Source organism: Mesoplodon mirus (assembly GCF_964341445.2).
Source record: "Mesoplodon mirus genome assembly, chromosome: 4".
Lineage (NCBI taxonomy): Eukaryota > Metazoa > Chordata > Mammalia > Artiodactyla > Ziphiidae > Mesoplodon > Mesoplodon mirus.
Genome location: NC_138979.1, coordinates 111,829,972 through 111,846,259, shown reverse-complemented (window position 1 = coordinate 111,846,259; position 16,288 = coordinate 111,829,972). Strand labels below are relative to the sequence as shown.

The 16,288-nt window shown below is 44.6% G+C and overlaps 1 protein-coding gene across 3 annotated transcripts in view; it reads right to left on the bottom strand.

Annotated features, from left to right (window-relative positions):
• RYR3 (ryanodine receptor 3) overlaps nt 1-16,288 on the bottom strand; it is a gene marked incomplete at its 5' end in the record, with an annotated part of 560,922 nt that overhangs the window by 64,891 nt on the left and 479,743 nt on the right. For all 3 annotated transcript variants that reach the window (XM_082617154.1, XM_082617153.1, XM_082617155.1), the window contains 3 exons: nt 1,070-1,310; nt 3,585-3,905; nt 10,484-10,614. In XM_082617154.1, the coding sequence (XP_082473280.1) occupies nt 1,070-1,310; nt 3,585-3,905; nt 10,484-10,614 (693 nt within the window). The remainder of the gene's footprint in view (nt 1-1,069; nt 1,311-3,584; nt 3,906-10,483; nt 10,615-16,288) is intronic.

The window sequence follows — 16,288 nt, the reverse complement described above, 5'->3', positions numbered from 1 at the left end:
TCACTCTCTAGTTTCAGAACATTTTCAGGACTCTGAAAGGAAACCCCGCCCCATGATGCAGGGGCTCCCCATCCTCTGCCCCAGCCCTGGCACCACTAGTCCGCTCTGCACCCTCAGCTCTTGACTGGGTCACCGTGAGCCTCTCGGCCGGTCTCCTCACTTCCTTATTTGCCTTGATCCCTCACCACAGCATTCAAAGACTGAGTCAGATCACATCACAGCTTATCTTCAAACCTGCACCAAGTGCTCATCTCGCTCGGAGGAGAAGCCCTGGCCCCGTGGAGAGAAGATGGCTTCTCGGACGTCTCCGCCTGCTTTCCTGGCCCCTCACTCTTCTCCAGCTCTACTGGCCTCCTCGTGATGCCCTGAACATCCCAACACACACCCCTTCCTCAGGGCTTGTACCAGATGTTTCCTTTTCCTGGGAACATAACCCTTCCCCAGACCTGCACGGTTCCCGACCTCACCTCCTTCGGGTCAGTGTTCAAATGTCGCTTTCTCAGTTAACATTCTTTTAAACCTGCCACGCCTGGCACTCCTAATTCCCTTTATTTTGCTTGTATAATTTACTTAGATAAGTAAATTATAAGTAAAGTGTATAAGTAGATCTAGAAGTATATAAGTAAGTATATTGTAAATATGCAAGTATTTGTTTTGCTTATTGTCTGCTTGCCCCACTCTCCTGCCGGAATGAAAGCTCCCTGGGCCAACATCTCTTTCTGTTTTGTTCTCTCTTGTCCCCTAATGCCTACACCAGTGCCTGACACCCAGTCAGTAATGTCTGTTGAATGAATGTGTGATAGAGCAGCAGAGGGGCAGAAGTGGGTCGCTGCTGCCCTTATTCGACTAACTCCCTCTTCCCTGTGGTGGCCTGTGAAGATGGAAGGGGTGGCCATGCCACTGATCATGCAGAATCACTGGCCAAGGAGAGCACTGCCCAGAGGTCCCAAACCGGGGATTCTGTGGGGGAGGGGCACTGGTGGTGGCAGCTGTGACCTCCCTCTCTCACCGGTAACAAAACCCAATACCATCTCTCCATCCTGGGGACTTGCCTAGGCCTCCTCCGTACCTGTTGTTGTCCACGTAGCGGATCAGCATGGGGTAGAAGGCATAGAGGTCTCTGCAGAGGACGGCAAACTCATCCAGGATGAGGAGCTCTGCTTCCTGGGTGTCCCCTCTGCTGTCGGCTTTCAGCTGCTCCTCCTCCTGCACGGTCTTCACAGCCTTCTTCTTCAGCTTCTCCAGGGTTGGGATGAAGTGGCTTCTTAGCAGGTCCGCCCTGGCTTTGCTGATGATTGGCTGGGCATACACTGTGTTTGCAAACAAAGGGCCTCCCCCTCATTTTGCATGTTATGACAATCGATGAAAGGAAAGAAGTGATACTCAAAGGTGAGGCTGTGAAAAGCCATCAACTCAGGATGGCACTTGCCCTTCCTTCATCCTCTGCTTGGCACTTCCATCTCATGAAGCCTCAGTTGCTGGGGGTGGGGGTGGAGCTACAGGAGAAGGTCTCTATTCCTGTTCTGCTTCTCTAGGCCATGGGGAAACCTCGCCACCCTTTAACTCTTCACGTATGGCGTTTGTTATACCTCTGAGCTCTTCATAACAGACTATCTTGTTTCATTTTAGAGTACATTCATGTTGGTTTTGGCTCACGAGCTAGATTATAAACCTTTTATTCATAATAACCAACACTGTGCTGAGTCAAGAGTAGGCATTCAATACTACATTTTCTGGTTTATAGAAAAATCTCTTGTTAAAAATATATGGACCCAACCACAGTTCTCAGCCCCCAGGACTTGAAAACTGCCAACCTACTGCCTGGGGACTCCTCTGGGCCCTGGGAAAAGCAGAGAAACTACTATCATCTATAATAAACTGAAAGGCAGACTGGGGTGGCCACTAGAAGTCAATGAGCAGAAACAAGCAATCAGTGGGAACTGGGACTATGATTCCAGCCTTCTTGAAGAGAAAGATAAAACTTACATGTCTCATCGAGTTTCTTAAATGGAATATCCTATTGGTCTAATCCATAATAAAGATGAGAATCAGAGTAATTATTTAAAGATAAGTGAAAAAAAATTCTCAAGAGTCATGAACCATTCACAAAGTGCATTGCGTATTTTGTGTATTTCAAAGTTTCTTTCATGTAGGGCGTTTCAATTGGAAACAGCCTATAATCCAGCACTTTTTCTTTTTAATCTCACTTTACCTTATTTTTTGCTTTCATAAATAAGGCTGTTTTAGAAAGAGAAGGTGAAAACAGTTCTCTGCTGAGAAGCATTAACCAACAGGTCGAAACAACACTGTGATGGCTCACATTTCACACTCCAGCCTTCACGGGGCTGCATTTCTGCTTTGGATCTGGAATTGGAATGGCTGTTCCAGATATGGGTGGTTTGAGGTTGCTATTTAAAATGGACTCTGTCTAGGCACCAGGAATGAAGTGGCCTAACTGAATGAGATCTGGGTTCACCTGTGAAATAACAGGTCAAGTTTAGTTCCCATCAGTGTGCTGTGACATCTTTCCACTGCACCTCTGGGGAAGCTAAGGGAGTCCATCCTTCGGTTACCTTCCTTCCCTTAATCCAGATTTAGAAATCAGAGCTCCTCAACAAATTGCCTTAGGGTTAACAATATTCTTGGGCTAATAGGTAAGAAAGGAACGCCAACTTTATCTACTCATATGTTCCCAGAGGCCTATACTGTCTAGGAGCCATCAGTACCCAAAGTATTTATAGCTTGAAGTTCATTTCAGAGACAGGAAGGCAGTAGACGTTTTCTTCCTTGGAATATCTACTCATTTGTCCAGGAAGCTAATAGCTACCACTGATCCCACTGCTGTGTTTTATGGTTAGGAGATTGTAGGGGTGAAACAGCTATGGTCCATCAAAACTGCAGGTCCATCAAAGGCAATGACTTTGCTTTAGCTTCTGTCTTCTCAACTCTACTCTGACAGAGGACATTAAAATATTCATGGTTCCCTGACTGTGGAAAGTGTGGTTACTAATTTTCCAAGGCTCTCCTCTTTTGGAGTTGTTTCAGGAGCAGAAAATCAGCTAACAACATTCATTAAGAGCCTACTTCATGCAAGGAGGAATACAAAACAAGACGGAGATCCAAGTGAGGCTACTGTGAACCTAAGTTAGAGAGTGTCTTAGGAAGCATAAAGTGAAATACAAATGCTAGAAACTTACAGTACAGCCCAGATGGGAGTGAGTTTTGTACATGTGGAAAACACGCAGGATCACTTACCAAGAACATATGGACAATTATTACTGTAAGAGCAAATGGAATTCTTAAGTACCAAAAGCAAATAAGCAATGATCATGGGAGTCGGGTACAGTTTATCAAGAAGGGCTTCCTGGAGATTCGAGGGACCTGGACTAGTTGGGGAGTTAGGCAGGAGCATTTGCTCCAGGAAGCTCTACAGGGGAATAAGTCAATTCTTTTCACTGTTAAATATAAGTGCGGGGAGGGGGAATAGCTTAAAGATAGACTAAGAGAAGAAAAGAGAGTCCAGGTGTCTTGGGGCTGGGGCTGGGGGTGGGGCTGGGGCTGGGGAGGAAAGGCATGTGTGGTACCTGCAATGCGCTTCATCCAGGAGGCCTCATCGATGCCCAGGTTGTTGTTGATGATTTTCAGAATGTTGCCCAGGATGACACTGAGGTGTTCAGAGGTGACCTTGGTGCACCAGGGCCCTGTGCTGGGGGGCAGGTGCTCAGGCCCCCGCTCCCACCAGTAGGACAGGTAGTTGCAGAGCATGGGCAAGATCACCTCGATGACATGGGGCATCTCCGTGTACCGGGCCCCTGACTCGGCCAGGTCGTTGATTTCCTTCATCAGGCCTTCCAGCTGGGGGATGTCGGGGCACATCTCCTCCACCGTGTCTGGCATCCCCAGAACTGACCGAGAGGGCACAGGAAGAATAAAGGGACAGTAGTTCAAAAGCACAAACAGTGTAATAACCTTCTCTCTCTGTGTCCACGCCTCCTTTGGTCTTTAGACATGATTTTCCACCCCAGAGCCTCATCAAGTAAGCTGCAGATACAGAGGAGCTTTTGCTCTCCTGCTGCCTTTGTAAAGACTGAAGCTTCCAGACGCTGGGTTATCTTCTAGATGTCATATTCAGGTTAAAACACTTAAACTGAACCTTTTTTTTTTTTTTTTTTACATCTTTATTGGAGTATAACTGCTTTACAATGGTGCGTTAGCTTCTGCTTTATAACAAAGTGAATCAGCTATACATATACATATGTTCCCATATCTCTTCCCTCTTGCGTCTCCCTCCCTCCCACCCTCCCTATCCCACCCCTCCAGGTGGTCACAAAGCACCGAGCTGATCTCCCTGTGCTATGCGGCTGCTTCCCACTAGCTATCTATTTTATGTTTGGTAGTGTATATATGTCCATGCCTCTCTCTCACCCTGTCACAGCTCACCCCTCCCCCTCCCCATATCTCCAAGTCCATTCTCTAGTAGGTCTGAGTCTTTATTCCCATCTTACCCCTAGGTTCTTCATGACATTTTTTTTTCTTAGATTCCATATATATGTGTTAGCATACAGTATTTGTCTTTCTCTTTCTGACTTACTTCACTCTGTATGACAGACTCTAGGTCCATCCACCTCACTACAAATAACTCAATTTCGTTTCTTTTTATGGCTGAGTAATATTCCATTGTATATATGTGCCACATCTTCTTTATCCATTCATCCGATGATGGACACTTAGGTTGTTTCCATCTCCTGGCTATTGTAAATAGGGCTGCAATGAACATTTTAGTACATGACTCTTTTTGAATTATGGTTTTCTCAGGGTATATGCCCAGTAGTGGGATTGCTGGGTCATACGGTAGTTCTATTTGTATAAACTGAATCTTAAAGGAGCATAACAGAGACATGGCCGAGGGACATTTCATAAGACTTCTCTGTGACACAGTCAGTCTCTTGCTTCTCCATCCTGGCCTCAGTGCGTGCACTGCAGGAAAGGCAGGGCTAGGAGAAAAGCAACCCATCGGTGTTGAGTTGCCAATTTGTGGTTGGGTCACCTGGATCATGTCTGTACTGTTTCAAAAAGGAAAAGGAAACATCTTGCATCAAGGATTCTTTCAGCTGGACCAGAGACAACACTTTCCATCCAGTTGAAATTTCGGGGAAGAAAACTTTGCACATACATTGATTTCTGCATTTACAAAAGAAGTTATTGATGACCTGAAGTAACCTTTGCCAAGATCTCTTGTCATTTGCTTAAACCTTTTTGTTTCTGAAGGTTTACCTACAAGGAATAGTGAGTCAGCCCTATCTCTTCCTCACGCTGAGTGACTGAGGTCACTTCACTGAACGAGGACAGACAGGATGAGATGATACAGAGTTCAATATTAAACATAGTCAGATACAAGAATAGCAAACAGAAGAAGCCAAGGGGATATCTGTCTTGTTCTTCTTAAGGCAAAGGACACTCTTTCCCTCCAAGACAGGAGGAGAGACCAGAAACATCCTGAGGTTCCTGATGGGTGAGACGAAAACAAGGGCTCTGAGTGGCAGGGCGGGGCATGGTTGAAAAGAAGCACAAGCGAAAGCTCTGCAGAGCGTCCATTTATGTCATGCCCCCAGGGTCCGCCTGGGCCTGGGAGGCAGCTCATTGCAGACTCCACCCACAGGCCAAACTTCTCACAGCGGGCCGAAGCATCAGACACCACGGGGGGCTAGGGAGTCAGAGAAGCAACAGGAAAATGTGGTGCATTTTAGATCCACTAGTGGAGCCTATTAGATCCACTAGAAGATTTGAGGAAATTCTTTTTGATATTAGAAGTAAAGTGTAAAGTTCTCATGAATTTCAAAGGGCAAAGCAGAAACTTCAAATAAAATGTGACGTTTAGTGTATTGGGTTGTGTCTGCAGGCCCTTTGCCATGGGGTTACTGCTGGTGTGAAGTCTCTCTCTTTTCTAGATTTTAAGTCCATAGGAATGGAAGGGTTAATGAATAAGAGGCCACAGCAAATTCCTTGGCCTTTAGGAATATTGGCCAATTGAAGGGATTGTCTTGATTTCTGTCACAATTGTCCTGCCTGGAGCAGAGATCCAGAATAATCCTGGCTGCCTTGGAGACAATGAATCGGTAGCTGTTGCAAGTGGTTCTAGGAGATGGTGTGCAGCTGCACAGTGATGGACGACTCAGAAGAGCCTCCCCGCTATGGAGCAGGCCCTGTGAGGTGCTAACACCCTTTCCCTAACTGTGATTTTCTGTTGCTATCGGTATGGCCTTTTGGCAGGTAGAAGGCTACAGATCTCTCTTCCTTGGAAGTTAGGAGTGAACCAATGTCCTTTAAATCCAGACAATTCAAAAGGAATAGTAGCATGAAAGCCAAAGAACATCGAACTCCTATGATTTACAGCGTAAGGGAATTATACAGGTTAGACACGATCCACTGCCAATGCTGGTCATTTGCAGAGAACAAGTCCAGCCTGTACCTTGCTGCAGAGCAGCAAGAATCAGGGGTGACATCAACATGGGGGTCTGGGGAGACTCTCACAAACAAAATCATTTGACACAGAGTGTCAGAATCAATAGGTACGAACAGTACAGTCAAACATTCTACCTTCAAGCTCTGTACACAGAACAATGCCAACTGCCACAGATGCAACTGAAGTTTACAACTGTTTGCTATAAAATTATACGTGAGAAGGCTCAGGGCGTGTGTGTGTTTAAATGTCACACAGATAATACATCATCATGGACACTTTTTTTTTCCTACCTGAGAGAAACACAGAGTTGCTTGAGGTTGCTTCACTGGAGTCATTACAATGACCTTTAAAAGCTATTTATATGTAATTGGTCCTCGAGGGGAAGAAACATTTGTGATTTACGTGTTGTTTTGTTCTTCAAATGCCACATAATAAACCCGCAGAATGAATGCTGCTGAGTTATCTGCCTGAAAAACAGCTCAGCTGGGTCCTATTAGAATCAGACACAAGAATGTAAGCGGGGACCATCAGAACACACTGGCCTTTCATCTGCTGGGTCAGTGGTTCTCAAGGTGAAATCCTCCCACCAGCAGCAGCAGCATCACCTGGAAACTTGTTAGGACCTTCAGAATCCAGACTGACTGAATTACAAACTCTGGGGTAGGACTTGGCATTCTTTAACAAGCCTTTCGAATGAGTCTAATACACGCTAGTGTCTGAGAACCACTGGGCACCACTGAGTTCGATTCCAAAGTAGTATTTTCTTCACCCAGCAGCTCTTCCCTCAAGAAGACAGCATCAGAGAGCACCGTCTCTGTAGTACAGGCAGACAGCTTACATGGAAACTGGACCTCCTTTCTCTCTGGTTGATTTTTCCAATAAGGATTTGGGAAGTAAACTGGCTAGTGAATAGGATGTTTTGGTCAATCGAATATTCTGATTCATAGACCACTGCCACACATAACCCAAGATTTTATCTAGTTTTATCTAGCACATAACAGTATTAAACCTTTTCCAGTTTTTGGATGAGTCAGAAAATGCTCCAGGACATTACAAGATAGAAGAGTTCCTAATATGAGTAACTCTGCTGGCAAAACACCAACTGTTAATTAATAGAGATGCCCAACTGACTGAAGCCTTGATAAATCAGTTCATATTGTATTTCTCCACCGAAGACTCACATCATTTGTCACGTCACACCATCTGTCACATTCCTTTCCCCCCTTGGTCCCTCAGGCCACCTACTTTGTATAATGAATGAAGTCTACCTTCTCAGAGTCCATCAAGCCATCAGTCATTCTCTGGCTCCAGGCAAACCTGGTTATCCCAGAATAAATATTCACGTACACTCTACTTTTCAACAGCCATGCACATGGTCAGCATTCAGTCTTTGTTGATTCATTTTTTTTTAAGATTTGATTTTATTTATTTTTGGCTGCCTTGGGTCTTTGTTGCTGTGCACGGGCTTTCTCTAGATGCGGTGAGCGGGGTCTACTCTTCCTTGCGGTATGCGGGCTTCTCACTGCTGTGGAGCATGGGCTCTAGGTGCGCGGGCTTCAGTATTGTGGCGTGTGGGCTCAGTAGCTGTGGCTCACGGGCTCTAGAGTGCAGGCTCAGTAGTTGTGGCGCACAGGTTTACCTCTGGGAGCTCAAGAGCAGAGTAGGTCTCTCTCTTTCCCAAGGTGCAAGCTCTACACATTGGTGATACACAGACAGAGACACACCTTTTCTTGAATCACAGTTGGAGCAGAATAAACGTATAAGTATCCAGCACTGTCATGACTGGACCCATGTCCCTCTGGAGTTGGGGAGCAACATTTTAGCTGGCTTTTGCCTACAGATGTCACAGCCCTTCCTCAACTTTGCCAAAGCCTGCTCAGTTGTTCAGCTCCTACTTTAGCTGCAAGATGTGACTCATTCGGAATCATGAGACGGTAGAGAAAAACAAGGTTGGAACTATATTTTTCCTAGTCCATGAAAGGGGAGGAAGGGTGAGATGAGGCTAAGGAGGTTGGGGAATTAACTGAGAGACTTCACGTGAGACTTTGGAATGCGGAGGCATCTTGGCAATGCTTCTCTCTCGATGAGCTCTGAGAACACTAGTCTCCGCTGTATTCTAGCTCAGGAAGAGAACTTTAAACAGTCTTGTCTAAATTGTCCTGGTCATTCTTTCTGGGGGTCATGTGCTTCTTTCATCTGAAGTAATGAAAGCAAGTGAGAATAAAGCCCACCAAGCCTTATTTGTACTCTGGATTCTTAGATGGAAATAAGAGTGGTGACAGAGAAAAGTGTGCCAGGAACCTTTCCTCTCCTAGAACCCTTAGGACTCATGATAGCTTGAAAAGAGGGCTTGAACCAAATGGAACTGATGCACAGTCTAGTCATCTGCTGGCACTGTGCATCAATATTTTAAGAAAATGTTGGTTCTGAATAGGATAGGTTCTGGTTAGAAATGGTTTACTATGATTTTTGGGGGTCTGTTTCTCTTAATACTGATCAGACCCATGGTGTGGTAATTTTTGCTTCATGTCGCATCAAATCATTGTAGTTCTCTCCAGCTGGAGTCCAAGCTTCATTCAAGGTTCCTGCTGGAAGCTCCTCTGTTCTATCCATTGCCTTTCAGCAGGATCGCAATCCATCCATACATGGGGACTCTCTCTTCTACCCTCCAGAAGCAGGTTTACCACCTGCCTTGGATTCCAGTTCTAGGTTATCCTATAAGAGGGGGTGGGAAAACTTTTCCTATAAAGGCGTCAGACAGTAAATATGTTAGCCACTGCAGGCCCGACAGTCTTTGTTGCCACTGCTCGACTGTGTCACTGCAGTTGGAGGGGAGCAGAATGGGCCACCCCCAAACATGCCCCTTTGGCAGAGGGATTACTTTGAGCTGATTATTTTTAAGAAACTGCACACCCAGGAGAGTGTCTGAAAACAGAGTTACTCTTTTGTAAGGAAAATCTGCATTTATAAAGAAAGTTTACCTTAGATACAAGTGCCTGTACCAGAAGAGAGCTCTTGCCCGAGATTACTTTTTCATCTGAAAGACTCACGTGCATGGCAGGGCAAACTGTTTACCAAATCCTTCCCCTTCTCACTTTCCCATGAATTGCTACCCCCTTTGAAGCCTCAGACTCCTAACCCTTTCCTTAGATCAGGATGGTGTATAAGCCTCAATTGCTGGGCTGGCTTTTGAGTCTCATATCTCTGTGGGGCTCCCTCATGTACACATATGTACAGAAGTTAAAGTTTGTTTTTCTCCTGTCATTCTGTCTTTTTTTTAGTGGGGGGGGGTTCTCAGCCAAGAATGATGAAGCATAGACGGAAAATTATTTTTCCTCCCCTACACAGTGCTAAAACAGCTGCAGACAACATGTAAATGAGTGGGTGTGACCATGTTCTAATAAAACACCATTTACAAAAATCAGCAGCAGGCCAGATTAGGCCCGTGGCCAGAGTTTGCCAACCACTGTTCTAGAACTCAGTGCATCAACACTCCTGTCAAATTCTCTTTCTTGTAGAATTTCAGTTCCTTTTTGTGTTTTTCTCTGCTTTATTTTCCCCAAAGATGGAGAACACGTGGTCATCATCCTTGGAAACACGGCCTGTCTGTGGACTTGAAGAGTGTAACGAGGTTATTAGTGCAGCTGTGCCCCTCCCACTGACACTCTGGAGAGGAGCTGTAAAGGGCAGTCATATCCCCAGGTGCAGAAAGAGAACGGAGACCAGGGCAGACAGGAGAGCCTGAATTTTTAGGATGCAAGGGATTTAGAAATCAACTACACTGTCTCCTCATTTTACAGAAGATGGAACCAAAGTCTAGTGCTAACAAAGTACTTGCCTGTGCCCACTTTTCCGGCAAGATGGAGACATGCCATATGGTCCCAGTTCTGACCTCCCGGCCCCTCCCAGACCACATGCACCAGCAACAGTGCTGCAGGCTGCCGTCCTTGCCTGCGTGGCCTTCCCTCCCGCTGCTTTCTTCAAGCACATCAGTGATGACCTCTGTGGGATGATACTTACTAGACCTCTCCCTGGGGGTTTTGGCGTTGAAGACTGAGAGTGGGTTGTAGCAGTCAAGGGTGGGCTCCAGGAATGCCACTGGTATGGCAGCTGCCAGTGAGGCCAGGCATTCTCCAAGGGCAGGACGTTGCCTGGAAACAAAGAAGTCCATTTAGAAGTGGTGACACCCCCATGCTGGCCCCATGCATTGGTGGGCCACTTCCCCATAGATAGCTCCCCTGGACAGCCTGGGCCCCAGGCTCAGCAAGGTTGCATGCTTTTCCCCCTCCCTCACCTTTCTCTGGGCACTAACCAATGGTTTACAATGGTCTCACTCCCTGGTACCTAGTTCTTAAGCAACTAAGGTGATATAATACACTATGTAGCTTTGTTCCTCTCTCCCAGCATCTCTGAGAGCAAGTTTTGCCGTCACCCAAATTGAATCGGATCTTCCTGGTTCTCAGAATGTTTTGAAATCTTCTGTGTAATTTCTCTGTGTCTGTTCCCTGTGAATGGAGCTTGTGTCCACCAGTGGGAACAGTAGATAATGGGCCAAAAGCACCAATAAGACACAAAACTAAAAGCCTGCTTTGCGAGAGAAACAACAGGTCCTAAAACACATTGCTTGATTTAGACGAAAGAGCTCTAACACCTATTACTTCTCTTTTTTTCCACAAACATTTGTGTGTCCACCATGTTTTAAGCTCTGGGTTTTAAGTGCTTCTCTGAAACAAGCAATCAGTCAAAAACAAAATGCTTGGGATCCCTAGTTCAGATTTGTATTGGATTGGCCAAAAACCCAAACGAACTTTTTGGCCAACCCAATCACTCTCTGGCTGAGAGGCGTTGTGCTGCTTGCAGGATAACCAAGGCTTCAAGAAGAAGTGATGGGAACCAGCCACCAGCTGGTCAAAGCAGAGCTAGTACTGAAATAGTGCTTCCCCTCGCAGACCTGGGCTTAGCCTTGGAGTTGTACTTTCTAACCCCGCAGGTCCTTTCTGCTAGTGAGATGACACAGTGACAATGCTGGCTAGAAGGGCCCCATATGGGGGCTGACATCTGTTGCTTTCTGATGAATGGGAGACCAGAGCCATCTGGTTTCCACCCATCAATATCTTTTCTCTGCCACTCACTGGCATTCAATCACAGACAGACTACATGCCCGCCTTGTGAGTTACACAAGTGATGTCAGTTCCCAAACAAGGGGAAAAATTTCTTCAAATAAACCAATAATGTGAGTCTTTTGTTAGACTGTGATACAAAGATAGCTAGTGGAAAATGCAGACAGTAGGTCAATAATGAAGAGTTGCAAGGGTTTACAGGGTTCAAGCTTACAGGGTTGTTGCCTTCCTCTGTGACTGATCAACTCAAACTGAGCGTGGATACTGTGTATATGAAGCCCGCTAGCAGAAACTTCGGGAGTGGAGGGTATCAGGCTGCATCTTGGGGGATGTTACAGAACCATCATGGAGGGGCTTCCCTGGTGGCGCAGCGGTTGAGAATCTGCCTACCAATGCAGGGGATATGGGTTCGAGCCCTGGTCTGGGAAGATCCCACATGCCGCAGAGCAACTGGGCCCATGAGCCACAACTACTGAGCCTGCGTGTCTGGAGCCTGTGCTCCCCAACAAAGAGAGGCTGCGATAGTGAGAGGCCCGTGCACCGCGATGAAGAGTGGCCCCCACTCGCCGCAACTAGGGAAAGCCCTCGCACAGAAACGAAGACCCAACACAGCCAAAAATAAATAAATAAATTAATTAAAACAAAAAGAACCATCATGGAGAAAACCACCAGCTAGAGAGGGCACACTTGGAGCCAAGAGCAAACAACCTACTACTGCAATTCTGTGGAAACAGGAAGGCATTCAGTTCTCAGGGTTCCCTTCAGCTCCCACCAAAACCCAAACCCAAACCCAAGACCACGTTAACTGCTCTTCACTATGACAACAGCCAACAATTCCAGCAGCACCAAGAAGCCAGAATGTCAAAGCTGCAGGGTCTCCGGATGGGATAACAAGCATTTACTATGGGGCATGTTTAAATACACAAAGCCTTTACCCTACCCTGAAATTCTGTATCTGAAAACTTTGCTTGTCAGGGACCATCTCAGTATTGCCTCAATTAGAAAATATCCCAAAAGAGGTCTCTACTCTGTTTCAATGACTTTTTCCTTCTAACAGTTAACCCTATCACTGAGGTGTCTGGATCTTTTCTATCCACAATGCACTCAAGCTATATTGAGTGGTTCCTTTGCAACCCTACAGACATTCATTAGCCAAAGAAACTTCAGTAAAAGGTGGTAGAGAAATGGTGGGTTTCGTTATATTGGGCTGGCCAAAAAGCTCATTTGGGTTTTTCCATAACATCTTACAGAAAAGCCGGAACGAACTTTTTGGCCAAGCCAATACTTTCCTCCCTAAAACCCACAAGAGCTGGGGGAAAATTTGGGAAGAAATTTAGATCTCTGCTGAAATTAGAAAATGTGTGATAACTTCACACTGCAAAATATGGACCAAATCAAGTGAAGATGCTGAAACTGAAACATTCTTTCAAGACCTAGAGCAGAGTGTAGAGATCATTGGAAGTAAATATGGGGATTTTGCGGAGCCCAGGAAAGGAGTTTTGCTTGAAACAATGAGACTTAAGGGTGTGAGCAGGCCCCGGGAGACCTGTTGGACGTGGGTGGGACCCAGGCTTCATCCTGCAGAGTGGCAGGCAGGACCAGAGTAGGAAGGAGTGTGCACGCCATCTGCCATAACTATGACCTGCGACGCCTGGCCTGGAGGTGAGGTAGAGTGAAAGAGTGGGAAGTAACCTGTTTTGTAGCTGCTGCCTCAACTCCTCTAAGGTAGAGAAGAAACATACATTAAATCACTAAGCAAAAGGCCTATTCTATAGGATGCACCAAGAATTTCACCAACCTCTTTTTTTTTTTTTTTTTGCGGTACGCGGGCACTGTCGTGGCCTCTCCCGTTGCGGAGCACAGGCTCCGGACGCGCAGGCTCAGCAGCCATGGCTCACGGGCCCAGCCGCTCCGCGGCATGTGGGATCTTCCCGGACCAGGGCACGAACCCGTGTCCCCTGCATCGGCAGGTGGACTCTCAACCACTGCGCCACCAGGGAAGCCCTCACCAACCTCTTAATTGCACCAGCTGTTTACTTTGGTTGAGGAAGGACACCAAAGGATAAGGGTGGATGACTCCTAGGGCTAAAGGCACTGCTGATACAGTGAGAAAGAGTTAGTTCTCAGTCAGCTTCTAGGTTTTGAAGCTGCCTGATGTTTCAGCCCTGTCCACTCTCCTCCACTGAACACACATACACACACACACATACATGCATCATACATGCACATGTACTCCTTTCCCTTCTTGAGAACTAGAAATGTACCTAATGACCAAGAAATAGATGAAAAATAGAGTTCAGAGGAAGAATTATCCAGGAAAAAACCAGAAAACTTCTCTCTACAGTCACAGAATATAAGAAGAGATATTAACACGGAGATAGTTTCAGAAAAGAACAATTAGCTAAAAGTTACTGAAGAGAAAATGAGAGATGTGGGAGGTTAAGGAAAAAGCCAATAAATACACATAATTTCGCTCTTTGAACAACATCTAAGACAAAAAACCCAACAACAATATAATAAAATGAAAGACTCATTAAATAAACGAGGACCTAATTCTGAAGACGGAGGGGGCATGTTAAGTTCTGAGAAGAAATGCAGGGGCTGATACAGAAAGGACAACCCTGGGACATGGTAGTAGTGAAGTGAATGAGCTTCAAGACCAAAGAAAGAACCCAGTGAGCAGCAGCTTCTCCCCTCCCACGGCAAAGTCATGTGTATGGGGAACAAATGACCGGATCCAAGGAACACACACTGTCAGAACATAAAGAAGCAAAGGCTATATACTTCTGAGGGAGGAGAATTATGACCCAAGGATTTTATACCACGGAAACTGTTCACATATAAAGTCAAAGGATGATAGTCCAAAATATGCAAAGACTCAAGAGTAGGGCTCTTACAGAAGCAACTACATATGATGAATCTGGCCAACCAAGAGATAAATCAAAATAAGAGTTTTGGAATGGGAAAGTCACAGTTCAAAAGGATTGGCTACACACTGAATCATTTAAATACAAACCAAGGTAAACAACTCAAGGAACATTAGTTCTAGAATATTCCAAAATAAAATGTACGTGTTATAAGGAACTACGTAGCAAAAAAGGAAAGGTAGAAAGGCTAGGAAGTAGCTAGAAATGTAAATGTACTAAACTTGCTAATCTTTTTTAAAGTAGAGAATTAATGATGATTTTATCTAAATGATAAATTAAAAATGAGTTGTATGAGAAAGAAATTCCGTTTTTAGCTTCATCCAACAAGACAAAGTTGCAAAGCAATATTATGATCCACCATGTGTAAAAACTTACACATGTAGAAAACACCTGGAATGGTATACACCAAACTGTTACTAGGTGGGGTGCTCTGGGGTGAAGAAAACAGCAGACTTTTAACTTTACACATGTCTGTACTGTTTGATTTTTTTGAATATGTCTGTCTTACTTTCTCAATACAAGAGAAAATAAACAAATAAAAGTCATTAATGATGGCAGCATCACAACTCGAGGATTTTAAATCTTTTTTTCCTTAGTTGCTTCAGTAACTAATGGAGACACAATAGGGGCATATGTGATCTAGGGGCTTCTTCAAGCCTGGCTTTCTACCTGTGTGGAGTATAAAACACAGGCACCAATATTCACAGTGCTGTGAGTATATGAATAAAATATAAAAAGTCATATGGAGAAGAGTCTTTTTCTGGTCTGACATTTCAGAGTTGACCTTTCTTTGAATTTTTTTCTTCTTAAAAAAGAGAATAATGCATAAGCTTTTCAAAAAATTGTGTAGAGAAACACATACACATATAGATGTATATATGCACATAGAAACTGATAGAATAAGAAAAGATATTGAGAAAATATTCACAAATGCTTAATGAAAGTAAAGACACCTTCCCTAAGTGCAATTCTGTATTAAACAGAAAATTTTTTATTAATTTTCTTGTTGATTTGGTATAAACTATGGTTATGACTTTTGTCTGCCCAGTTCCTATTAAAGGATAGAACTATTTATCTATATTTCATGTAAAACAATAAGGAAAGCTACATAACTCTAAGGAATTATAATCATAATCAAAATAAGTTAGTCATTAGTTCTCCAGTTGATTTCTTGAACTCTAGAAGCTACTTAAAGGCAGTAATTATGAAGACATAGACATTTCTTCAACATTGTTTGGTTATTAGCACATGACTTCAAGTCATCAGTTCTTGAGTTCTTGAAGGAGCACAAGTCTTGTCTTTGCTTTATTAAGAAATTGCAATTAGAATTTATGTAAGTTTCGATGTGAAATAGGGATTTACCGTTGGTTTGTTTGTAAAGGTATCATAAACTGAGGAGGCCCATGGAGCATGGATACCAAGGGGATGTTTAGATTAAATAATTTTAAGCATAGATCAAATTCCTTCAGTATCGTTGATTGAAAAGGTAGAAAAGGGAAAAAAAAAGTCTTCCAAGGATAAGACTAAGTCTAGGGTTTGGCTAACACTGTGTTTATCTTCCTGATCTTCCCCGTGGATTTAAACAGAACCACACAACACACAGCATTTGATGGTGAAAAGCAGGCAGTCACTGAAGGCCTCCATCGCTCCAGGCAGAGTAGTGAGTAGAGCAGGAACCTAAGCACCTCAGCATATCAGCCTGTTCAGACTCAAGACCACTGAATAGCATTTCTGCTTCCAAAGTGTGGACTTGTCTAAAACTATAGCTAATGTGACAG